Source organism: Rousettus aegyptiacus, unplaced genomic scaffold (genome assembly GCF_014176215.1).
Source record: "Rousettus aegyptiacus isolate mRouAeg1 unplaced genomic scaffold, mRouAeg1.p scaffold_m13_p_12, whole genome shotgun sequence".
In the NCBI taxonomy this organism is placed as follows: domain Eukaryota; kingdom Metazoa; phylum Chordata; class Mammalia; order Chiroptera; family Pteropodidae; genus Rousettus; species Rousettus aegyptiacus.
Window position 1 is genome coordinate 8,258,048 of NW_023416287.1, and position 23,884 is coordinate 8,281,931.

At 49.6% G+C, this 23,884-nt stretch overlaps 2 protein-coding genes across 3 annotated transcripts in view; both read left to right on the plus strand.

The window, feature by feature from the left end:
- PTGIS (prostaglandin I2 synthase) overlaps positions 1-5,820 on the plus strand; it is a 38,447-nt gene extending 32,627 nt beyond the window's left edge. The window contains exon 10 of the mRNA XM_016143727.2: positions 2,648-5,820. Coding sequence (XP_015999213.1) covers positions 2,648-2,792 — 145 coding nt within the window. The 3' untranslated portion in view covers positions 2,793-5,820. The remainder of the gene's footprint in view (positions 1-2,647) is intronic.
- Positions 5,821-16,221: 10,401 nt separating this feature from the next.
- The window catches only part of KCNB1 (potassium voltage-gated channel subfamily B member 1), an 87,781-nt gene continuing 80,118 nt past the window's right edge, over positions 16,222-23,884 (plus strand). The window contains exons 1-2 of one of the 2 annotated variants that reach the window (XM_016143725.2): positions 16,222-16,282; positions 17,508-18,240. In XM_016143725.2, coding sequence (XP_015999211.1) covers positions 17,674-18,240 — 567 coding nt within the window. In that variant the 5' untranslated portion in view covers positions 16,222-16,282; positions 17,508-17,673. Of the gene's footprint in view, positions 16,283-16,792; positions 16,946-17,507; positions 18,241-23,884 lie in introns of those variants that run through there. The other variant, XM_016143724.2, reaches the window with a different exon arrangement.

The following is a 23,884-nucleotide window of genomic DNA, read 5'->3' on the forward strand; positions in this document are numbered from 1 at the left end:
ACAGATATGTTTATTTTTGGTCTTAAAATGTGTGCTAACTTTTAAGAATCAGAAGAGCTCACATAAAAAACCAGATTTCCAATTTCTTTTGAAATAATCAGATCTGGCGATAGGTTCTTCCCTCCAGGCCTAGTGTCCAGATACCAAACCCTCGGCAAACCAAATCCCACCCAGCCACGTGCAGCTGACCGTGGCCGGCTCTCTGCAGCTGCTGTGCAGGGTCAGGGCCTCTTGGCAGAAACTGGCCAAACGTCATCGTGCTCTTTGGTTATTTTAATGCCTCGTGCATTCTTTTCCCTCAACCCCAAGAGCCTTGGCCCCCAATCACAACAGACTGGTCCAGAGGTTATGATATCCACCCTGTGCAGCGCCCATGTAATTGTGAGCTGGTGACCTTCTGTGCCCATTTCCTTAACTGTAAAATGGGGGTACCGGCCATACTGTATCCCAGGGGTGTCGGGACAAAGGCATCTGATCTAAGCACTTAACGTACTTCCTGGCTCATTGTAGGCACTTAATAAACGGTAGCTGTTATTGCAGTTACTAAGGTCACTGTTATCAACGTGCAGACATTATGCTAAGTGAATGGGCGCATTGCATTATAACGTCTTGGCCTCGGTTTTTATGCATAGTAAAACGGAGATCATAGTGCTTCATGTGGGTTCCCGACGATCACTGCGCCATGAGAAATCACGCAATAAAAACCACAGGAATGGTGGGGGAAATGGAGCCAGGGCCCAACATTCACAAACCTCATTATTGACTCATTAAAAAGAAGATAAGGACCTAGGGAAAAAATAGTAGTATGGCTTATCGCAAGTTAAATGGTTAAAAAAAAAACGCATCTAAGTGCTATTATAGATACAGAGTGTAGAAAACAACAGGAAGTTTGCTGTGGAGCCAGGTGATGGAACGGGGCTGCAGCTGGGAGTCACTGGGAAATGCGGAAGAGGGGAGGCTTGTCTGACATGGGGCGTGATATGAACGGTGTGGCCACACACACACACACACACACACACAAACACGCACGCACTGAGCTGAGAGCCGAGGCCGCCGGTGGATAGAGTTTAGGTGCGGGCATTTTGTGCATTTTGTGAATTCCTGCTCAGCTTGGTTCCGCTGGGTGCACACTCTTCTCTTCGTGTTTCTCACAGATGACACTACACATAAGCTAATTCAAAATTTACGTTACGCTTCATTCGCGTCTTAATGTATCAATCACAGTGGAATAAACTCACATGTTCAAAACAAGTGCTATAGCCAAACCAGCTGTAGCTCCTACCTCATGAAGTTTTGGACAGATAAAGAAAGAGAATCCATACTAAATGCTTAGCATAGTGTCTGGCATAGTCTTTCGACAAGCTAGCTACTTTGTTGTTATTTTTATCTCAGTCATCATGACAACCTTGTTAGGTAAGTGCCAGTCTGACACTGACTCTAGAGAGGTCGAGTCATTTGCCAGGGCACGTACCTGGTGAGTGGAGGCACCAGGATCCAAATCCAGATGTGGGAACAGAGCCCCCCCTTACCCGATGTAAACTCACCCTGTCGCATCCTACAGATCTGGACAGGACACGTCCCACCTCTCTGATCGGGGTGGGGGGAAACCCAGGCCCAGAGTGGGAAAGAAACTTGAGGGTCACACGCCCGTAGCGCCCAGCTGTCCTGTCCGGGGCGTTGACTTCACCCTCCTCTTCATGCATTCAGTACAAAATCAGACACTCCCTGCCATGTGCCCAGTCCTGCCTGGGGCACCCGGGTCGGGGGTAGGCGGGACACAGAGTAGGTGAAGATCCAATCCTGACCCTTACTGACACAGGCAGTGTTAAATCAGGTGAGGCAGGTGGGCGGGAACCCATTCGCATCAGGTAGGCTGCCACCGCGTGTACAGAGCACACCGATTACATCACGTACACGCTCTGTATGCTTGGGACAGTTTTCCAGAAGATGGCAGTAAAGAGTGCATGTTCTTGCGAAGCTGGCACATGTTGGCAGATTTCCCGCAGACACAGTACAGTGTCTCGAGGGAGGGGTGCCTCTTTCTAATCGCACAGTGGCAGCCCCGACCAGGGAGGACAGTAGGGTTCCAGGGTTTTTTTTGGGGGGGGGGAGGGGTGGGATGAGTATGGTACTTGTGGGGCAGTCACCTTGCATACTAATTAGGAGAAGTTAGGCTTTGCTGCAGTGATGAACCCCACTCCAGCCTCAGTGGTTTCTCGCAACAAAGGTTCGGTTCCCACTCACACAAAGTTGCCTGTGGGTTTGGGAGCTCCTCTCCCCCCATGCAGAGACTCAGGGGCCAGGCTCTCTCCGGCTTCCTGCTCCCCCATCTCAACATGAGGCCCGCATGGCTGTCAAGCAGAGCGGAGGGCTGGGAAGTCAGGCACTGGCTCTGAAACGCTTCGGCGTGGCAGTGACATGTCACTTCTGCTCGCAGCCCGTCTGTCATCCGGAGCTAGACCCTGGGCTTGCTTAACCACACAGGGTGGCACGTGTGGAGGGGCCCCTGGGCTTTGGATGGGCAGTAGACGCCCGAGTTCTGAGCTGGGGTCAGACTCAGGGGGAAGCCATTGCTCTCCTGCCTTACTTACTCCAGATGCATCTCCACGCTCCCTCTCTTCACACCTTCAACGCCATCTCTCTGCAGATTTGTGTTCCTCGTGCTGGCACACTTTGACCTGGAGCTGATCCACCCGGATGTGGAGATCCCCGAGTTTGACCTCAGCCGGTACGGCTTTGGGCTGATGCAGCCGGAACGCGACGTGCCCATCCGTTACCGCATCCGGCCGTGACCTCCAGGCTTGCCGCCACCCCACCTGCCCTCTTCCGCCGCCCGACTTTCTGTGTTCGCATCTGGCCTGGGTGCAGAGCTTTGAACACCCGACAGTGCCAGCGTTATCACTTTCCTGTTTTCTCCTTAGAATGTTGGTCCAGGGGAGGGCGAAGACAGGAAGCTGAGAGGAGGAACAGGTCCAAAACGAGGCTCTTTCCGCTCCCAGCTCACCATGCTCCTCTCACCTTACGATACCCACACCAGCCGGGGCAGACTAGGGGTCCTGACTGCTATGCCCCCAGTTGCCAGAGGGGCCACCCTCCAAGTCCTTGACCAAGGTGCCGTCAAGGCCTTAACCACTCCGGGTAGATGCTGGCCGTAAAAAGGCCAATTGGATACCTTGAAATAAGCTCTGGCCCCAGATGATTAGTAAACTAGCTGAAGCCAAGGGAGTCCTTAGAACCCCTGCTCTCCTAGGGGCCCCGTTCCCGCACCTCTCTGTTCACAGTGATACTTGAGAAGACGCAAGAGGATCTTCCCAAAGCTGGAGCACCCAAGGCACCGATCGCAAGCACCCTCCTGACACTGGGCTCTGAGCAGTAGGGTTCTCTGTTGTAGAGTTACAGGCTGCAAATCGGCCGAGCTTTGCCAGAGCCCACACATCGGGAATAAGAAAGACACACCCCCCATGGGGCGGCCCTGATGGAAGGAAGCAGCCAGGCTCCTTGGACTGGGCAAGCCAAAGAAAGAAGGGGTGTCGGTTTCCTCCATTCTAGCTCAGAAGCTCCAGCTACGGGCGTGATCCGGTCTGCAGACCTGTGTTTTTCAGTCTGCACTTTTAAAAAATAATACGTTAGTTGTTTTCAAGTCATCGTTGGGAGAGTTGACTCCAGAGGTTCATCGTCTCTTGAAAACTTGGAAGATGTGGCCACACCGGGCCCATATTCCCGAGGGCGGCCGCTGACCCTCGCTGAGAAGCAGCCTCCTCGCTTATCCGGGGCATGTGTCCTCCACCAGGGCTTCTCCCTGGTGGACATTTTTCTTTCTGCTTCTCCATGTCTTCTCCCGGCTCCCGAAGGCATTCGAGTTTGAGAACCCCGTTCTAACTCTTAGACGGGATATTGCAGGAGGCGGTGGGGACCTGCCAATTGGTTCTCAGACCGACGGCCCATCCTTCCGGGTGCACCACCTTTTAAACAAAACGATCAATGATGAAAACTTGCCTTCGCCTCAGCTTGGGAAAAAAAAAGAAATAGCTCAAAGAGAAAAATTGCTGAGAAGCCTTTATTATGATGGCAAGTGTTATTAGTATTAGGTCCTGTTTATTGAAGACTCTCTGAATTTCTATGACAGGCACAGTAGACATAGCATTTCTACTTATAGCATCTCTGCAAAGAGAGGGTGGTTATGCCCTTTCTGTAGATGAGAAAACAGTCTCAGAGAGGCGAAGTAACTGCACAGTTTATAAGCTGGTAGAATTCGGCAAACAGACTTATTGTCCCAATAGCAAATGCATTCCGTGGGCTCAGGGGGCTGTTAGAGGGGCAGTTCTGTTTGACAGCAGAGCCAGAGGCACCCATGGATGGATGCATCTCGAGAGATGCAGACACACACATGCACACAGCTAGGTCCCCTTGGCTTTAGTTGGAGAAGAGGGGAACCTGAAATTTCGAGCGTTTCAGGGGCTAGTCTCTACTCAGAGCAGTGTCAGGGCTTGGGGGCTTCCCCAGCCCTCAGCCTCTAGGCGCCCCCAGGATTCCCAGATAGATGCTGTGATTGGCAGGAGGCAGGATATCCCCAGGGAAACCCATCTTCACGCCTGGGTGACCCCCGCTGCTGCCTGCTTCTTAACTCCGCAGGAAATCAGGGCTGGCAGGGAGCCGGTTTCTATGGCAACCCTGGGCTGCCTCGTCCTGGCTGGGAGGGGAAGGAAGAAGGCCAGCAGAAATAGCTGCAGAAAAACCTCTGTGCAAGGCTGCCGTCCTGGCGTGCTGGGGAAAAGCCTTCATGCCTCTCCTCCCAATCAGGGCTGCTTTGTCACCGAGACTAGATTCTCACTTATGTTGAAAAAAGGGCTAATTCCCTTTAAAGGCGGCACCTCCTTGGAGCCACAATCATTAAGAAGAGATAATTCTCCCACCAGGCAGCTCCAGCTGGTACCAGAGATATTGAAGTACAGCTTAGGAGACAATGACTTAAGCCTTCCCTTGTTTTAATCTTTGTTTTTCTTTTCTTTGTTCTTTTACAAAATATAAGTTTATAGAGAAAGGAGGGAGAGATGAGCGGGTTGGCTCCTTGCTACAGGTTCCTTAGGAAGGTACCCGGACGTCGCTATTTCTTCATACCTTGCTTTAGAGTCACAACATTGCGGGCCATGTGTCAGAAACGCCCTGAGGTTGGCCTAATGAAGAGTTTCCTTGCCACGATCATTATTTTTTGCTATATTTTGTATTGTTGTTTACCTGGTATTTTCCTTTAAACAGACTCATTTTTTTAAACTTAGTTTTGTTTGAAAAGGGAACTCTTTGATCGCTGCCGGATAACGAACAACGTATGTCATCCATTCATTGCCAAAAATACTAAGTGACTGGAATGGGGCGGTCCCCACGCTGTTGCTGCCGAGGCTCAGAGCCTGAGGCCTGTCTCTTATGCTACAGAGTGAGACGAGCAGGTGTCTGGGTGGCGTTCACGCCAGGCCACCCCGAGACTTTCTCTTTGACAATCGGGAAAAGGAGTCAGCCGCTTGCCGTGTGGGTCACCTGCGCATTATGCCTGGTCTGAGAGCCACCTAGGGTCTTCTTCCACCAACGGGCCCCGGGAAAAGCGAGCCCGTGACAGGCCACCTGCCCATTCTCCAGATGGAGAAACAGGCTCTGAGAGTCGAAGTGTTCTGCCAAAAGTGATTGATTTTGATGTTTTTAATAAATACAGTGTTTCGTGAGTAGCAGTGATTATTGTGCTTGCTGTTTAAATAAAGAGTTCTATTTTCATATTATGTCATGGAGTGGAAACATGCTGAAATATATTAAACCATTCTTGTACATGGAGCTGCCTCAGTGTGATTCAGATTGAGTCGGCTGTGTCCAGAACGACAAGGTTAGCTATTGGAAAGGGAGCACAAAGCACCTGCTATGTGCCTGGCTCTGGGGTAAGGTCTTTAGAATCAGGTTGTACCTCCAGCCACCCTCCAAGGCAGACATCATCATCTTCCTTTTTAGAGGAAGAAACTGAGGGTTGGAGAGGTAAAGTAACTTGTCCGAGGTCAGTTGGCTAATATGTGGTAGACAGGATTCAAGAGCTGGCCTCCCTGCCTCCTGAGGCCACACTCGCGATCTTTCTGTCTGATCCTCCCATTGGAGAAGAGGGACGGGGTACTCATAGAGGACCATGAAGGTTTACAACCCAAAAGCAGAAAAGTTATTTTAAAAATTCACTGGACATTCTCTATCCTTAGCCATAACGTATGCATTAGTTTAAAAGGAAATAAATAGATAGATAGATAGATAAATAAATAAATAAAAGAAGGGATAAAATGCATTAAACTAGGTTTGGGAAAAAATAATAAATTCTTTTTCTCCCAAGTATTTAAATAATAATGTCCTGACGCAAATGTCCCTCACGTCAGTTTCCGCGTCTGTGAGGGGACCGCGCAGGCACGCACATTCGTTGGGTCTGGATTTGGCTGCGAGTGACAGACATCTCGGGTATCGCAGCAGCATTTTTACCTTAAAATGTTACATTCAAAACAGCAGACATTTCTTTCTCTGTCGTGCAGATACAGGAGACCAGAGGGGGTGTGGCATCTCCACAATCGCTAAGCCCCTTCCTTCCGGTGGTTTCCACCTCAGGTCCCAGTATGGCTGCTTGAGCTCCAGCCATTTCGCTCACATTCCAGAAAGCAGAAAGAAGCTAGGAGCAAAGAAGAGAAAATGTCCTGCTCCCATCCCATTGGTCAGAACTTAGTCACGTGAAACTCCTTGCTGCACGGGAGCCTGAGAAATAGTCTTTCTCTCCAGAGGGACAATGTACCAGGCACTGAGGGATGGGGAGAAATAGAGAATGACTCTAATGGGTACGGGGTTTCTTTTGGGGGCGATGAGATATTCTAAAAACGATTATGGTGATGGTTGCACAATTGTGTGAATTTACTAGAAACCATCGCCTTGCACAATTTAAATGGGTGAATTTTATGGTACGTTAATTATATTGTAATGAAATTGTTATGTATATTTTTAAAGTAAATATCTTGAGCACCTCATAGGTGTTAGGTACTATCCCAGGCAATGGGGACCCAGCAGTGAGTAAAACAGCCCCCCAAAATCCTTATTCTCATGGAGTAACGTTCTCATGGGGGTGGCGGCAATAGACTAGGTAAATAAATAAAATATAAAGTATGTCTAATGGGAATAAACACCAAAGAGAAAAATAAAGGAGGGAAGGGGGATGGGGAAGAGCAATTCTAAATAGGGCCGGCAGGGAAGGCCTCTTTAATGTGACTTTTGAACAGAGCCTGGAAGGCAGCGAGAGTGGGTATGTGAGGAAGAATGTTCCAGAAAGATGGAACAACAAATGCAAGGCTCTGAGGTAGGAAGCTCTTCGGCAGTTTCCAGGAACAGGAAGGAGGCCGGTGGGGCTGGGAGCCATGGAGGGGTCTGGGTAGAGGAGGGACAGGATCTGGCATAGTCTAACGGGATCCTTCTTACTGTAAAAAACGGGCTTTGAGATTGGGGGGTGGGGGTGGGTGTGGGCAGGAAGCAGGGAGGCAGGCGAGGAGGAGACCGCGATAGTCCGGGAAGGTCTCTGCCCTCATAAACTTTCTTTTCAGGCAGAAGAGACAACCCAACGGAGAAGCAAGTCAACACGCATGCAGTGCCAGGTACTGAGAGGGCTCCAAGGCCGAGCACACGGCGCGTCGCGTTGGGATGTGGTGGTAACATGGAGATGGAGGTCGCCATGGCTGTGGAGGTGGTCGGGGAAGATCTCTCCCCCCAGCGTATGAGCTGAGGTCTGAGTGAAAAACAGCCAGCCTTGCAGAGAACGAGGACAAGAGCATTCCAGGGAATAAAAGCAGCAGATGCAGAGGCCCCAGCGAGGCGAAGGGAAACGGTGAGAATGCCAGGGAGGCTGGGGTGATGGGGCCGGCCAGGGGCGGCAGGAGGCGTGCCTGGAGCACACTTCGGCAGCTGTAGCAAGGAGCCTGCTCTAAGTGCCCCAGGAAGCCACTAGAGAGTTTAAGTAGGAAAGCCCACAGTGGCTTTCCTTTAAATGAAATCGATTTAGTTTTATAAGAATCTCATTCCACTGGCCTTATTTTTCTCATTCCGTGGTGGTAGACCAGTGAGAGCTCAAACACCTTTAATGCACCAGCGTTTGGGAATCACGGCCATGCGAGAGGTGATCCAGAGGGGGGTGTGTCTGCGGGAAAGGAGGACGATGAATGGGAAGAGTTGGCAGCGTGCTGTCCTCTTGCCCTGGGACCTCCCCCTGGAACCTCAGAGTGGCCTGAGAGAGACAAGGCTGGTGTGCCCGCATTATGCAAACCTGGAGGAGGGGGGAGTGGATCTTTGCAAGGAACAGGGTCTCTGCGTGCCTTTATTTCAGGTGTTCTGAGGGCTGACCACTGTGGGTGAAATGCTGATTGCCTGGCCAAGAGCCGAAGCCCCAACCTCCCTGCTAAAAGAACCGTGCTTTCCCTCAGATATTAGGCAACCATGTGCTCAGAGGAAACAGGTACAGCCTTCAAATCGAGACCTAGGGCCAAGCCAAACGTAGGTATCAGGCACCTCTTGTCAGAGATTGGAATAATGGTAGTCATGTGACCCAGTACGGGCCAATGAGATGGTCAGAGAAGTCGGTGGGGAGCTTCAGAAATGTGGGAAGAGTTCCGCCTTCCCCTCCCTCTTGGAGTTGTCATGTGAGATTGTGGCCATGGCAGCCATCTTGTGATCATGAAAATAAGAGAATCTTGGAGAAATCAACCGAGAATCCTGAGACCTCTGAACGGTTGCTGTGATAGACCTTGGTGTACTCTGCTTCTGGAGTTTTGTGTTAAATGAGTTAATAAATGTCATTACTATTTAGATTCTACTTAGAGGCCATATACCGTGGTGGTTAAGAGCACAGTCTCTGTGTGGGCTTGAGATGGATAATGGTAACATTTTCCTCATAGGGTTTTTGTGAGCTTTAAATGAGTTGCTATTGTCATTCACAGCCAATGAAGGAGACAGAAAAAATGAGTATCCTAAGTTAGCCTCATAATAGAATTTCCCAGAAGAAAGAGGACTAGCCCAGACTCTGGGGAGGCAGGAAAAATAACACTGGATCTGGGTTTTGAAAGGTGAATAGGAGTCCAGTGTGTGAGAAAAATGATGGTCGGGATTGGGGAATCATTCTAAACAATGGGAACGGCACATGCAAAGACTCCATATCAGTTATCTGTAGCCTTGTAACAAACAACCCTCAAATATAGTGGCTTAAAATGAAATTATTTCTCATGGTTTTGTGGGTTGACAGGGACCTGGCTGGATGGTTCTTCTGCTGTTCTCACCTGGGTTAGCTCTCATGTAGCTGCAATCAGATGTCAGGTGGGGTTACAACATCGAAGATGGTGTCTCGGCAGGGACAACTAGCAAGCTGTGCTCAGCTGGGATGTTGGGATGAATGAGCTGCTTTCTATTTCTGGGGAATTTCAGAGCTTCTTGCTCTCTATGGGGCCTCTCCCCATGGCCTCTTCAGCAGCGTAGCAGGGGTCAGACTTGTGCCTTTAAAGGTCTACCCTGGTAGATGGAAGAGGATGGCTTAAAGGAAGAATAAAATTGGGGGAGGGAGATCACGGAGGAAACAGATGAGACCAGGAAGGGGTGGACAAGGGTGATGGAGAGGAGATAAGAGAGACTTCAGTCCTCAAAGGCAGGAGAGCTGGATTTGAACGAAATATTATCTTAGGAGACTCAGTTAATTAGCTCTTGATCTCAGTGGCTTCAATTTCCTCCTTTTGCTGACTTACTCCTTTCATCTTGGTGTTCCTGGGCCCCTATGTGGGGAAGAGATATTAGCTTATCTCTAATTGCTCTGCTGGAAGCCCATGCCTCAATCCATCCTCACCCTGCACTTCATCATCATTTGGCCACTAACCCTGAGAGTTAATGGCTTTGGCAAAATCCAGGCCACAAAAGGGCTCAATGGACTATGTGAAAGTTTATTTGATTCCCTCTGTGGGGGACCCTCTGGTGGTGCCCACATAGGGAGAAAACTATTTCAGAGCTTAGCACAGAAACGCACATGTACATACTCCAAAATGTTAGGTGGTAGATGAATGGGGATGGCAGTGAGTGGATGGTTTCAAGGGTAAATGTGTAGATGGTGTGGGTAGATGGTGTGGGTAGATGGTGTGGGTAGATGGACGGATGGATAGATGAGTGGGTGGGTAAGTGGTGGATAGATGCATGAATACTCAGGATGGATAAGTGATTGGGTAGAGGGATGAAAGAGTAGGTGGGTAGATGCATGGGCGGGTGGCTGGATGAGTGAGTAGGTGGGTAAGCGATTTGGTATATGGATGGATGTATGTAGGGGTGAATGGATAGACAGATGAGTGAGTGGAAAGACAAATGATGTATGGGTGGACAGATAGATGGAGAAATGGTGGATGGGTGAGTGAGTGGGTGGAAAGATAAATAATGGTTAGAATATGTGAATAAATGGAAAGAAAGATGAGTGAGTGGGTGAGTGCATGGATCAATAGGTGAGTGGATAGATAAATGAGTGAGTGTATAGTTGGATAATTTGATGGCTGAATATATATAGATGGATGGATGGTTGGATGGATGGTTGGATGGATGGATGGATCAATGAGTAGACAATGAGCAAAAGATGGAAAGAAGAATGATAAATATTTGGAGTGATCAGAAAACCAGGTTCATCTATTTACCAGGAAACCCAGGGCTTGGTAAAGGCAATCAGGTTAGCATGGAACAGGCTCTTGAATTAGACATCTGGTAACTCAAGGATCATCTGAAAGCTAATAGGTCTTCTTCATTTTAGAATACTCAGCCCAAGGATAAGAGATAAATAGAATTTTATTTGTTTGTTTGTTTGTTTATTCTTTTTTCTTTTATTTCTGTTTTTAATTAATTAATTAATTTTTATTATGGCGACATTGGTTAACGAAATCCAGTGTTTCAGGTGTACAATTCAATATATGTATGTGTGTATATATATATGTGTGTATATATACATATATATACACATATACTATATATGTATATATACACAATGCAATATGTATGTGTATATATACATATATACATATACATATATATATATATATTGCATTGTGTGTTCACCACTAGAAAGAATTTTAAATGAGAGCAGACACATGCAAAGCATTTAGTACAGTGCCTGGTATATAGTAACTGCTCAATCGATGTGAGCTGCTGTTATTATGTTGTTTGTATTGCTACTACTGTTATATTAATATACATTTACTGGTGTTAGACACGGTGCTAAGTACTTCATATGCATTTTCTCAGTCCGCCCCAGCAGGTAGGTAGATTCTATCATTAACCCCATTCGTCCCGTGATTGTGATTATTATTATTGGGTGTGACAAGAGAAAAATGGGTGAGAAGATGGGAGTTCAAGCTGATGGAAAAATCCCTGGGGTTGCTGGAACTTTGGGCAAGGCCACGGTAAAGTTGTCCTGAGTGACGTCCACTCAGAGAGATCAATGATTTCCCTTGAGCCTTCGGGTACCCCCATAACCACCCTCACAAAGCAATTATTTCTTCCCAGGGGTCCGTGGGGGAGAGGGAAGTGGGGATTAATTAGTCTTGCTCAGTGCGCAGAAATGAAGAGAAACCTGAGTCGGACTCTCAGTGGGGTTATAAATAAATGATAGCTGGCATTATGGAGTCCAAGAAAAACATATCTGACTTTAAATGGACGCGTCTTTTGCCAGTACAGTTTGGAGGGAGATTCATTTGTATTTACATGGATGAATTGGGCCAAGTCGACCTCACTCGGTCTCAGGGAAAATTCTCAACACCACTCAGCAGGAGGTCCGAGAGGCCTGAGCAGAAGATGGTTTGTGACCTGGTGTTGGTACTCAGCTGCCCACTCACTGTATGACCACTGGAATGCTGTTCCCCTCAATGAGTTTTTTAGTTTTCCCATCTGAACTCTTATTGTAGGACCCCTTCTCTATATATCATTCTGAGTTTTATTACTCTTTTTGCCCTGTTTCCTGTAAGTTCATTTTGTTTTTGTTTTGTTTTGTCCCTGTTTCTTATAAGTGCGTTATAAGGAGATGGTAAACTTCTGGTTAGTGGAGAGAAAATTATATCAGTTGGGCTCTTTGGGACACAATGACAAAATCACAACCCAATCTGGCTTAAGTAAAAGAGGTTCATACTAGCTCACGTAACTGGAAAATCCAGAGGCACTGCCTTCAGGCATGGCTGGATCCAGGAGCTCTAGTGACATTGGCATTACTCAGTGTCTCAGTCTGTGGCCTGTACTTTTTCTCATATTGGCTTTATTTCTGGGTAGTCTCTCCAATTATCATGATGGAAAATTCTAAGAAATGAATAAGTCGTAGTTGCTTTTGAATCACATATAGCCTTTTTATTCAGAAAATACAAATTCTAAATCGAGCGCAGTGCAGAGCCAGGGAACCAGAAAGAGGCAAGATAACCTCTTTAGACATCTTTGGTCTTTGTATGCAAGGAGCATGGACTTGAATTTATAACAAGATCAGGCAAGTAACATAAATGAGAAAAGTGGCCTGAGTGAGGAACATTAGGGAGATGTGGAGACTAGCAAATTGGAGAGCACATCCTGCCTGAAGGGGGCAGCCGTGACTCACGGGCCGCCACTACTCCATACCAGCCATAATTCCCATGTTATGCAGAAGGTGGGCCCAGCGGTCATCGGTTCCTCTAATTTTTTAAGAGAAGCTTGAAATCCGGATTTTTATGTAAGTGCATCTAATGTTTAAATATCGATTTACATTTAAAAAAAAATACTGTGATGATCAAACAACGCAAGTCAGCAGATCACCAGCTCATGGCCTCTATTATTTGGCAAATGGGATTTCCCAGAGGACTGGAACACTGCTTATGTACATGCCATTTCTTTAAAAGAGATATATACAAAGATCAGTTCAGTTGACTTGAGGCCACAAACCATCACAAAGGGCCTCCTCATTAAAGGCCTGGAGTCAGGGAGGGGCCAATAAGAGAGGTCTCTGCCAATTTTATTTCTGTATCCCTAGCCCCACCTCACTGATCAGATTGGGTATTCCTGAGGCCAGAGTTGTGTCTTATTCATAATTTTGTATATGCTCTCATATAACATGATTTATTTATTCATTCAACAAATATTTATTGAGTAGTTACCCTGTACCTGGCACTGTGCTAGGCACTATGGAAACAGTGTAGCAGACACAGTTGGTTGCCTACCCAAATTCAGTCTCTACTTCTTCCTTGTTAAACAAACTTCGGTTTTGTGAGGGCAGTAATGGACCCAGCATTATGGGGTGAATCCTGTTCCCTTTGCAGGTGATTGGTCTAGGAGTGGCCATGTGACCCATGGTTGGGAACTTGCACTTGCAGTGGGTAGGGAGGTTATGAAAAAAAAAGAGAGAGAAGCGTGGCAGGAGAATTATTTTTGACCAATTTGGCCATCTCCCTTTTTTTTTTTTTTTGCCTTTGAATATGATTTTATGGAGACTGATACCCAGAGTGGTGGTAGCCATTTTGTGACTATGAGCCAACGAGCCCAGGACAAAGAGCCTATTGAAGAAGACAGAGCAAAAGGATAGAAGAAATCTGGGTCCTTAATAACATACTTGAGCTGCTGAATCAACTCTCATACCACCCTCCTCCTGATTCTTTAAGCCCCCATTAGTTAGGTGTTCTATTACTTGAGATGAGCAAGACAGACCAGCTCCTGCTCTTGGGTAGCCCACCGTTTATCAGACAATGAGAGCCAGCAATGAGTAAGCGCTTTCTAGAAATTCCTTATAATAACCCTATGAAGCTGGTACTTTCTTTATTCCCATCTCCATTTTACAGAGAGAAAAATTGAGTCCCAGAAAGATTAGACCACTTGCCCAGGGTCATTCTGCAAGTAAATATTAACACCAGTCATTCTAACTTCAGATCTTGCTCTCTGAGCCACCTTACCTTTCTGAATAAGTTTGCACTAAATCCTTGTTGAGTAAGTGAATGGAAAAGTAGTACCAATAGGGCTGTTTGCTGCAAAGTGTTCCCATTGTCTGCACTTCCAAGATCCGGTGCATCCAGATGTTCTTTATCTGAATCTGGAGCCAGGAGTTGCAGGAATCAGGCCACCCAGAGGGAAAAATCTGAATGACGTGGAATTTCTAGCACTAGCTTTGGGCTCAGGGAGGAGTCTCCTCATCAGAGCCTTGAAGTCGCCCAGCGATCTCCGCCACCATCATCCCAGTGCAAGTCCTATTACCTCTGGCCTGGAAAATTGCAGAAGTCCCATGATGGTTCTTCCCGCCGTCACCTTTTGTCTCCCAATACGCCACAATGCACACAGCATCTGGAAGAATCACTTCAAGACATATATCAGCACATGGGATCTCCCTGCTTAAAACTCTATCATGGTTTCCCATCATTATGAGAAAAACTCAGACTTATTCCTTAAGCTTGAGTATAAAACCCCAATGAAGCTCTCTGCATAGCCTGGTCTTGTTCATCTCTCTAAAATCCCTTCCCATGCTCATTTCCACTGTAGGGCCTTTTCTCTTTCTGGTTCCCCTGCCTGAACCTCCTTCCTCAGAACTTCACACGGTTGTCTCCTTCCTGCCTTCAGGTTCTCAGCTTAGATATAGCGCCTCCTCTATGAAGCCTTCCCTGCTTGACCACCCTATCTAAAGTTGCTGACACCTCTCTCAGGCATCCTCTATCGCTTCCTCTTGTTTACTTTTTTCATGGCATTTATCATAATCCGAATGACCTGGTTCATTTATTTACTTGTTTATTAACTGTCTTCCTCACCAGAATATAGTGGGCATAGGGAATTCCTGTTTTATCTTTACTGTACCTCCAATGTCTAGAGTAGTGCTTGGCAATTATTGGTGCTCACTAATTACTGAATAAGAGAATAGCATTTCCAGACTGGGACATACCTTTGCCTTTTATTAAATTAATCCAGAGTTTCTCAACTTTGGCACTATTAACATTCAGGGCTGGAGAATTTTTCATTTTGGAGGTCTGTCCTGTGCATTGGAAGGTGTTTATAGCAGCATCCCTGACCTTTGCCCACAAGACGATGGCATCTTGGACAAGGGTCATACTGATGGAGTTGATGAGAAGTGAACAGATTAAAGATATATAATAATATTATGGAAACAAATCACTTAATCTTAGAAATGTAGAAAAGGGCTAGAGAAGGGAAAGACCTTCCCTTGGGCCCTGGTGACTTGTTCACAGCTTTTCTTCTCCAGAGCAGAGGGTTCACCACGGTATTTCCAGCACCTACTTACTTATCATGCAGTAAATATATATTTGCGTAAAGGAGGGGCGCAGTTACGCTCGCTCCTTACTCCTTCTTCCCCTCACCTTGCTTTATTTTTCTCTTAGTAGTTATCACCAACCCTAACCTTCCCCCACTAGAATCTCGAATTCCACTCTAGAATTAGATTTTAGAATCCAGAATGGAAGCTCACGAACCTGAGGGCTATTTAAAATTGCTGTCTAACTCCCGCCCCCCGCCCCCACGCCTCTGTCCCTGTCCCTTGCTTCATGATCCCCCCCACAGCTTATCACTGTCTGACATATTCACTGACTTTCTTGTTTTGGGTCTTTCCCCAACCGGCTCCACGAGGGCCTAACGTTGTGTTTGGTTCACAACTCTATCTCAGACCCTTATCCTAGTGTCTTGCACACAGTAGGCACGCAGCTCACGTTGGTGACCGGACTAAGGAAGGTGGGAGGAACAAGAAGGCAGTGGCGGGAGCCCAGGTGGAAAGGGTAAGACCACCAGGTGCTCCTCGCCCAAATCCCCAGCCAGCCCCCAATCTCAGCAGCAGGGCGGGCCGGGCAGGCAGGAGTTAAATGGCGCGCACGTTTGCGACCCGCAGGTGGCGCCGTCCCGCCTCGGTGCTGGACTCCGGGCGCTCTGAAGTGCGGGACAGAATTGCAGCGAGCGCGGAGCCGAAGCTCAGCCCCGACTTGTTGATCTCGCCCGAGCAGCCGCTGCCGCCGCCGCTGCTGCCGCGGGAGCAGAAGGAGGTGGTGGAGCAGGAGGCGCCGCCCGATAGCGGTCCTGCCACCCGCGCGGGCAGCGTCCGCCTGCGCCCCCAGCCTCGGAGAGCCCGCCCCAGCTTCGCAGCGCCTGCAGCCCCGGCACGTCGCCTGCCCGGCCGGCGTAGGCCGGGCCCGGCCCGGCCCCGGGTCCGCCGCTGCCGGCGGGCGGGGGCGCCCGGGCGGCCGGGGCGATGTGCGGTCTTCCGCCCCGGGAGGCGGCCGCCCGGGGGGTAAGTGTCGAGGCATGAGGTCCGAGGTGGAGGCGCAGGGGACACGAGCGGGGGGCTCGCCTGCTGCAGCTCGGCCTGTTGGTCTACCCAGGCTCCACGGCTCCAGGCTGGAGTGGGGGGGGGGGCGGACAGGGCTGGGGCCTGGGGAGACGCGCGATATCCATTTCAGGGCTAGGGGAAGGGGCGTGAGCCTCACTGCCTAGGGGCTCAAAGGAGCCCCCAAAATCACCAGTGCGCGGCGGGAGGAGGGCACGTTTTGAAAAGGCCAGAAAATTCAGCTTGTTTCTCCGCCTCCCACCTCCCCCACCCCTTCCCTTCCAAGCCCCAGGAAAGGCGCAGAACACGGAGTTATAAAAAGCCATCGCAGGAGAGGAGCGAGGAGGAGGAGGAGGAGGAGGAGGAGGAGGAGGAGGAGGAGGAGGAGGGGAAGGAGCGAGGGGAAGATGAAGCAGGTGGATTCCCAGGACTCTGCGCACCCCTCCCATGGTGGGTTAGGGGGCGCAGAGGTAGGGATGGGACCCCTTGCAGAGCTGGGCTTAGCGTCTTCAGGGCTCATCTCGTTGCCGGAAAGACCTCAAGAAATGCTCCCGTGGCTTGGGGAGAGAGGTCGCTCCAGGACAATGTGGCTGTCGTGACCACCCTGTCTGTTGTGACCTCCGACAGGTGCGCACCTGACATCGTCCCCCACCCCCCAGAATCCCCCCAAGTATTTTAAGGCTTAGAAAAAGCAAACCTACTGCCACCCCCTGGCCCTCAAATCCTAATTATCTCGGAGCGGGGGAAGGAAAAGATATGAAGTCTTTTTAAAAAAAAAAAAAAAAAGTTTTTTTCATGGAGCTCCCCTCTCTCCTCATTGCGGGACCGGGTTCGGGACTCAACGAGGAGACCTAGAGAGAAGAGAGTTTCAGCACTCGAAGGGACGGACAGCGCCCCAGGCGGCTGGGTCGAGCCTGGGGCCGCAGAAGCCGGGGTGGGGCCTCCCGGGCCCTTGGGGCGCCTCTTGGGGGCCCTCTTCTAGCTCTGAAGGGCGGCCCCTCCCTCCATCCATGGGGTGGGGCGGACTTCAGCACCGGCTGTTCGGACAGCGCCCAGCCTTTCTGCCCCCGCCCCCTGAGCCGCTTAAGCGCGGGGAAGGTCAAGGCCGGCTGGGGCCCGGGTGAAGAGGTTAGGAGGGGCCTCACCCAGCTCCCTGTTTGCTAACCTTTGTCCGCTTTCTGCCTTGCAGATGTCGGGATGGAGGTGAGAAGAGGGCCGTGACGCGCTCCAGCGCGGGTCCCTGCACCCCCAACAGCCCACAGCGCTCCCTGCCCCCCTCCCCCGAGGCAGCCGGCCTTGCCGTCCAGTGACAGCGGCCTGGGGGGGCAGGGGGGGCGGGGGAGGCCGGACCAGCGATGCCGGCGGGCATGACGAAGCATGGCTCCCGCTCCACCAGCTCGCTGCCGCCCGAGCCCATGGAGATCGTTCGCAGCAAGGCGTGCTCGCGGCGCGTACGCCTCAACGTTGGCGGCCTGGCGCACGAGGTGCTTTGGCGCACCCTGGACCGCCTGCCCCGCACGAGGCTGGGCAAGCTCCGTGACTGCAACACGCACGACTCACTGCTCGAGGTGTGCGACGACTACAGCCTCGATGACAACGAGTACTTCTTCGACCGCCACCCAGGCGCCTTCACCTCCATTCTCAACTTCTACCGCACCGGGCGGCTGCACATGATGGAGGAGATGTGCGCTCTCAGCTTCAGCCAAGAGCTCGACTACTGGGGCATCGACGAGATCTACCTGGAGTCCTGCTGCCAGGCGCGCTACCACCAGAAGAAGGAGCAGATGAACGAGGAGCTCAAGCGCGAGGCCGAGACCCTGCGCGAGCGCGAGGGTGAGGAGTTCGATAACACGTGCTGCGCGGAGAAAAGGAAAAAGCTCTGGGACCTACTGGAGAAACCCAACTCCTCTGTGGCTGCCAAGGTGAGTCTGGGATCTGGGCGCTGGGGGGCTCTTCCCGCGCCTCCGGGTTGAGGACCACAGCTGGGGGACTCTGGCTTAGTTCCCAAATACGAAGACCAGTAGGGCAGAGGAGCTACCGCTGAAACATCAGAGGTGAGCACCAACTCCTTCAGACTGCTCCTATGTGGCATTGGTCACGCCATCCTTTTATTCAATACTTTATACCCTACGTTGTTAGAGGAAAGGATTTGCAGAGACAAAAACCCACAGCGAGAGGAAGGACGTTGCAAATAAGAAAGAGCGCCCAGAGAGGCCATGAAGCCTTGGGATGGAGTAGAGTTGAGTCTGGTCTATTCTGCATAATGGTCCCTTGAGAAGCCCCAGGCTCAGGATGGAGGGGGTGTCACCCGGCGATTTTAGTACTTCTCCCTGTATTTTTAACCCGTTTGCCCCGAGGATTGAATGGAAGCAGCTTACAGATTTGCTTAAAGACCCTGAGATACTGTCAGGCAGTTTTAACACAAGTAAGAAAAAAACGAGGCAAAGGGACTCAGAGGTGGGTGTGTGCGCACGTGACGCGTGCAGCTGGCTGTGGATGCTTGTGGGCGAAGGGTCACCCCTCGTTCGTTCTTTATTTATTTGGTGAGTTTATTCCAAGAATGGTTTGATGCAGCTTGTAAAGATGCTTTGGCTGTCAGCAGAGAATGTAAATTTCGAACTAGGAGAGAAAAATGAGGCGACGCGAAAAATAAAGCAGGAGAAGGCGGCAGGGACGAGTCTGATCGCCCCAGGCGGCCCAGGGAGCCCTGTGTGCTGCTGGGTAAAGGCAGAAGCTACAAGGGACTGAAAGAGCCCTTGGGTGCGGGGGCCGGGCCAGGATCGGAAGTCACTGGTTGATGAGCGACTTCTCCGTGTCAGGCTGGGTTTTAGGAATGCCTCAGAGAGATGGGGCCTGTCTTCAGATGGCCAACATGCTAGGTGTCAGGATAAGTGGCAACACTGTGTTCAGCACTCTAAAAGGGGTCATGCGGGGCCCAGGGGGAGCCTAGAAAAGAGAGGTGTTAATGTCGGAATCCAGGAAGACCAAGTTGGGAGAGACATGTTGAACATAACTCGCTCTCTGAGAGCACAGCCAAGAGACGGGATGGGGGGAGGGGGAGATAGGTCAATGTATTCATGGGAAAAGGAAGAAGGAGGAGGAAGCCTACATGCCAGCCATGATGGATTAGCTAGGGCTGCCTCCATCCAGCCTGGCCTCTCATCGTGGGATCCCCCTGCCCTAGTTAGCTCCTCACTGAAGGCTCACCTGCAGGGCTGGGTCTGCAGGGGACCCTGTGGGGTTCTTTCCTCAGATCTGACCACCAGAGGGGAGGCCTTTGAGAGTGGATGCAGGAGGGGGGTGCTGGTAGGAGGGTGGAGGGAAGCCCGCAGGTTTTCTCTCTTCTCTGTCAACCCTAAAGAGGACACAGATTCCTAGGCCTGATTTTCTCTTCTGAGGTTGTGGGCTACTTCTGGCCATAATCCTGCCCCAGGTTTCGTGTCCAAAAAGCCTCTCTCTTAGGACAGAGTCACTCACCCTTAACCGGCTTAGGATCAACAGACTTATTTTGCTATTTCCAGGCCTGACATGGGTTTCTGCCCAGGTGTAGGTCCATCATGACTCCCCCTCCTCCCTGCCCCGTTCCCTAAGACATAGAATTGAGGGGCAGGGAAGGAAAGGGCCACCCTCTTAGAGAAGAAGCAAAGTACAGTGTTTGTGCTGACATGGGGCAAGGCAGGGGAGCTCAGGCTTGCAAAAGAGGCTGTTTGGAAATAAACAGCCTCATCTCTCCCTGGAGTTAATCTCCTAGCAGGAATGACCTTCGTGACCGCTCTGTGATCCCAGGTTCAACCGGCACACATTCCTGGCAAACGGGTGGTCTAGGATATTCTGTCTCTAGAGCTGGAATTGGAAGAAAGACAGGCTCGCTGATCCTCTGTATAGAAATCCTGACCGCCATTGATCAAACATCTCTACCGTGTATGAAGTATAACAACGCAATTAATCCTTGTACCAATTCTCTATTTTATCCCACCTTTCTCAGACTCAGAGAAGTCACAGAGCGGGAAACACAGGAGTAGCCAGAAATTCAAACTCAAGTGTGAGTTTGAAGCCCCTGATGCCCCCTGCAATCCGCTGCCCACTCAGCAGCCACAATGAGCTTTGCAAAATGTAAATTGAATCACATTATTCATCTGCTTAAAATCCTCCAGAGGTTTCCCATCACACTCAGGATAAAATCCAAACCTTCACATCGCATAGCAGACCCTACTTGAATCAAGCCCATGACCTCTTAGAGTTGATTTCTTCGACTCTCCTTGAGTTTTCTTGCTCCAGCCCCTCTGGCCTCCTTGCTGTTTCTAGAACAGATTAGGCTTTATCCTACCTCAGGACCTTTGCACTTGCTCTTCCTGCTGCCTAGAATGTTCTTTCTCAGACTGTCTCATGGCCAGCCTCTTCTCTTCATTCCCCCCTGCCAAGATATCCCCTCCTCAGAGAGACTTTTCCTGAGCCCTGCGTAAAACAACCTCCTTCCCTTCAGTCTCTGTCGTATTGTGCAGTATCTTTCCTGCACAGGTCTTAAGCGCTGTCTGAAATGGTATCTGCGTCCTTTTGTTTCTCTGTCTCTCTCCCACAAGACTATGCGCTCCATCAGTTGTATTCCCTCCTCTGTTCCGAGCGTCCATCATGGTGCCTGGCACAGAGGAACTCAAATAACTACATGTAAAATAAATGAATGGATCAAGCAATCAGCCAGTCACTGTGTCTCCGGGTTTGGGGCTCTGTTGCTTCGTCCTCACTGCCCACTTGCAACCCAGTTTCCTGTGCCTCTGGCCCCCTTCAATCATGCGTGCTTTGCTCACCTCAGCCCACCCATCCCCCAAATTTTGAAAGTGGCTATGCTCACCACTGTACCACCAACACCATCTCCCCAGTTTGGATGCCTTACTTGTCAGACAGCGAGGCCCACAGAAACTTCTCAGATGCCACAGAACCAGGGGGTAAAACGGAGGATCATTTCTGGGTGGTTGCAAGATTAAAAAAAAAAAAAAAAAAAAAAAAAAAAAGGCCATAACTCATATGTTTAAGAGCAAGGACAGACCTGGGGTTCCAGGCCCAGTTCCCCCACCCTCTCCAGCTTCTGGTCTTAGGCAAGTTCTCCAACTCTCCAAACCCCAGCTTCCTGCCTGTAAAATGGAGATAAAAGGCCCTCCTTGAAGGGTGATCATGAAATCGTGTTTGTCAAACTTTAGCACGGTGCCTAGCGCATAGTAGATGGGGTTTATTGTTATAAATAATAAGGAGCAGAGTCTGTTCTCTATGGCTGGGTGGGCTGAGTTGCGGCAAACCCTTTTCTCCTGATAGCAGTACGGGGAGGCTGAGCCGACGCTGTTAATAATTGATGGGATGTTCTGGCAACCCAGAGACAAACCAAAGCACAGGCCCTCGCCTTCACCATCAGGGGAGTGAAAAATCAAAATCCATTAGGCAAAATGCAGTGTGATTGATTCCTGTTTGGAAGCTGGGGTCGGCCCCAACAAAGTGACAGGGTTTCAGTGCTGAGCCATTACTGGGGTTCCTCTTTCTCGGAAAACTACAGGCTTTTCTCAGTGGTGGAGAGCGGGAACCAATTTGCTAGGCTAGGAGTATCCGCATTCCCTGGAACAGTCAAGTCCTAAGTTGATGCCCTAATTTCCAGAGCAGCTGCTATCCACTCTGTCAGGCGCTGATTAGTGCAGCTTTGCACCCACTATCTCATTGAAGTCTCTTCAACAATCCAAATAGTCTGCCAGTTTGGGCTGCAAGTAACGGGATAGAAAACTCAAAGTGGCCTCCATAAGGAGGAAGATGTATCATCTCACTTAACAGGAAGTTCCAAGGTAGCTGGTATCCGGTTAATGGCTCCATGATGCCATCGGGATTCTAGATTCTTTCCATCCTTCTGTCTCTCTAACTCCCGAAGGTGGCTTGGTGCCTCATATCACAAAATGGCTACCCAGATCCAGCTTTACATGTAAACACATGATATCCGACCAATGAAGATGGACATTTCTTCCTATGCATCACGTTTTTCCTGAGAGATGACTCTTTCCTCTGAACTCCCCTAGCAGATTTCTTTTTAAATCCCATTGGCCAGGATCAGGTCACATGCTCATGCTCTAGCTGCAGGGAAACCTGGGAAAGCAAGTGTCTGGCAGTTTAAGGTGAGGGAGGCAATGGATTTAATGGGTGGTGTGAAGACTCTTACGAAGAGGAAATGGAGGCTCTGAGAGGCGAAGTCACTTGCCAGAGCTCATGCAGCTAAGTGCTCAGTAAATATTTATTGAAGGAATGAAAATGGCAGAGCCAGGGTTTGAACCCCGGTTGGTCTGGTTCCCAAGCTTCAGTTTCTTAATCCTGGAATCATTCAGGCTCTCTGAGCTTCAGTGAGCTCATCTGCAGAACGGTGATAATAGCAGTGCCCACCTCTTCAGGCTGTTTTGATGATTCAATGAGATTCCAGATGTAAACGTAATTTGCAAATGGAAACTACTTTCTACATGTGAATTATTGTTAGTATTATATTCAAAAGAGGGGGTATTTTTTTTTTTAGGGACAGTGGTCAGTATTTGGCCCACTATAGGTTTGATTAAAAATCAATGCTAGAGTCCAACAGATGTGGTTCATTTCTCAGCTCCACCTTTATCAGGAATATGACCCTGGGCAAATTCCTTTCCTTCTCTGAGTCTCAGTTTCCTCATCTAGGAAATGGAGCTCATCATGTAGGGACATTGGAAGACAATCTGCAGAAGCAGCTTTGCCTAGTGCCCAACCCACGGTAAACGTTCAGTAAATGACAATAGCGATTATTAGTGTCATCGCCGAATTCCGCTATTCCAGCTGTGTTGATTGTAGGGCCACTGCCTGTCCCTTTTGGACTTCATGCTTAGTGTGATGATGCTTCTGCCTCCTTGACCTGAGCTGGCGGCGGGACTCATGCATTGTCATCGAGAAAAAGGAGGGAAACCCACTCGGAATTCATGGGGCTCCTCAGCGTTATGAGTCACCTGGCTGAGGCTTAGCTGGACCTGACTTGGTCTTCGCGGATGCTTATGTTTATTCCTGGGAGACAACGTACCAGAGATTCAGGATCCTGGCTGTGGGGTCACACGGGACTGGGCTTGAATCCCAGCCCTGCCGCTTCCTAGCTCTGGACTTTGGGCAAGTCCCTTCCCCTCCCGTAACTTTTATTTCCTAATCTGTGAACGCAGATGATAATAAAACCCACCTCACAGCGGTGCCTGGAGGATAAAGTATGAGGGTGCATGTAAAGCGTCGAAGCCGTACTTCGTAATCCAGTATCCCAATTTGCTAAAGGGAAATGTGGAGGATGCTTTAAGGACTTGCCTGTGTCTCACAAGAAGTTGGTGAAAGATCAAGGACTTTCTGGAAAGGTCTGTTTCCAGACCCTTCTGATCGTGTTGTTACCCTCATCGAGGCTCGGGGATCTTTCCGTTCCTCCAGGAAGCCTGACCAGGATCATACCTTGGCAGCTGGTGTCTCAGGGGGTTTGAAAGGCTATGATAGGCTAGAGAATGTGGAAACACGTAGGAGGGAAAAGCGATGGCCAAAGGAGCAGCTTGG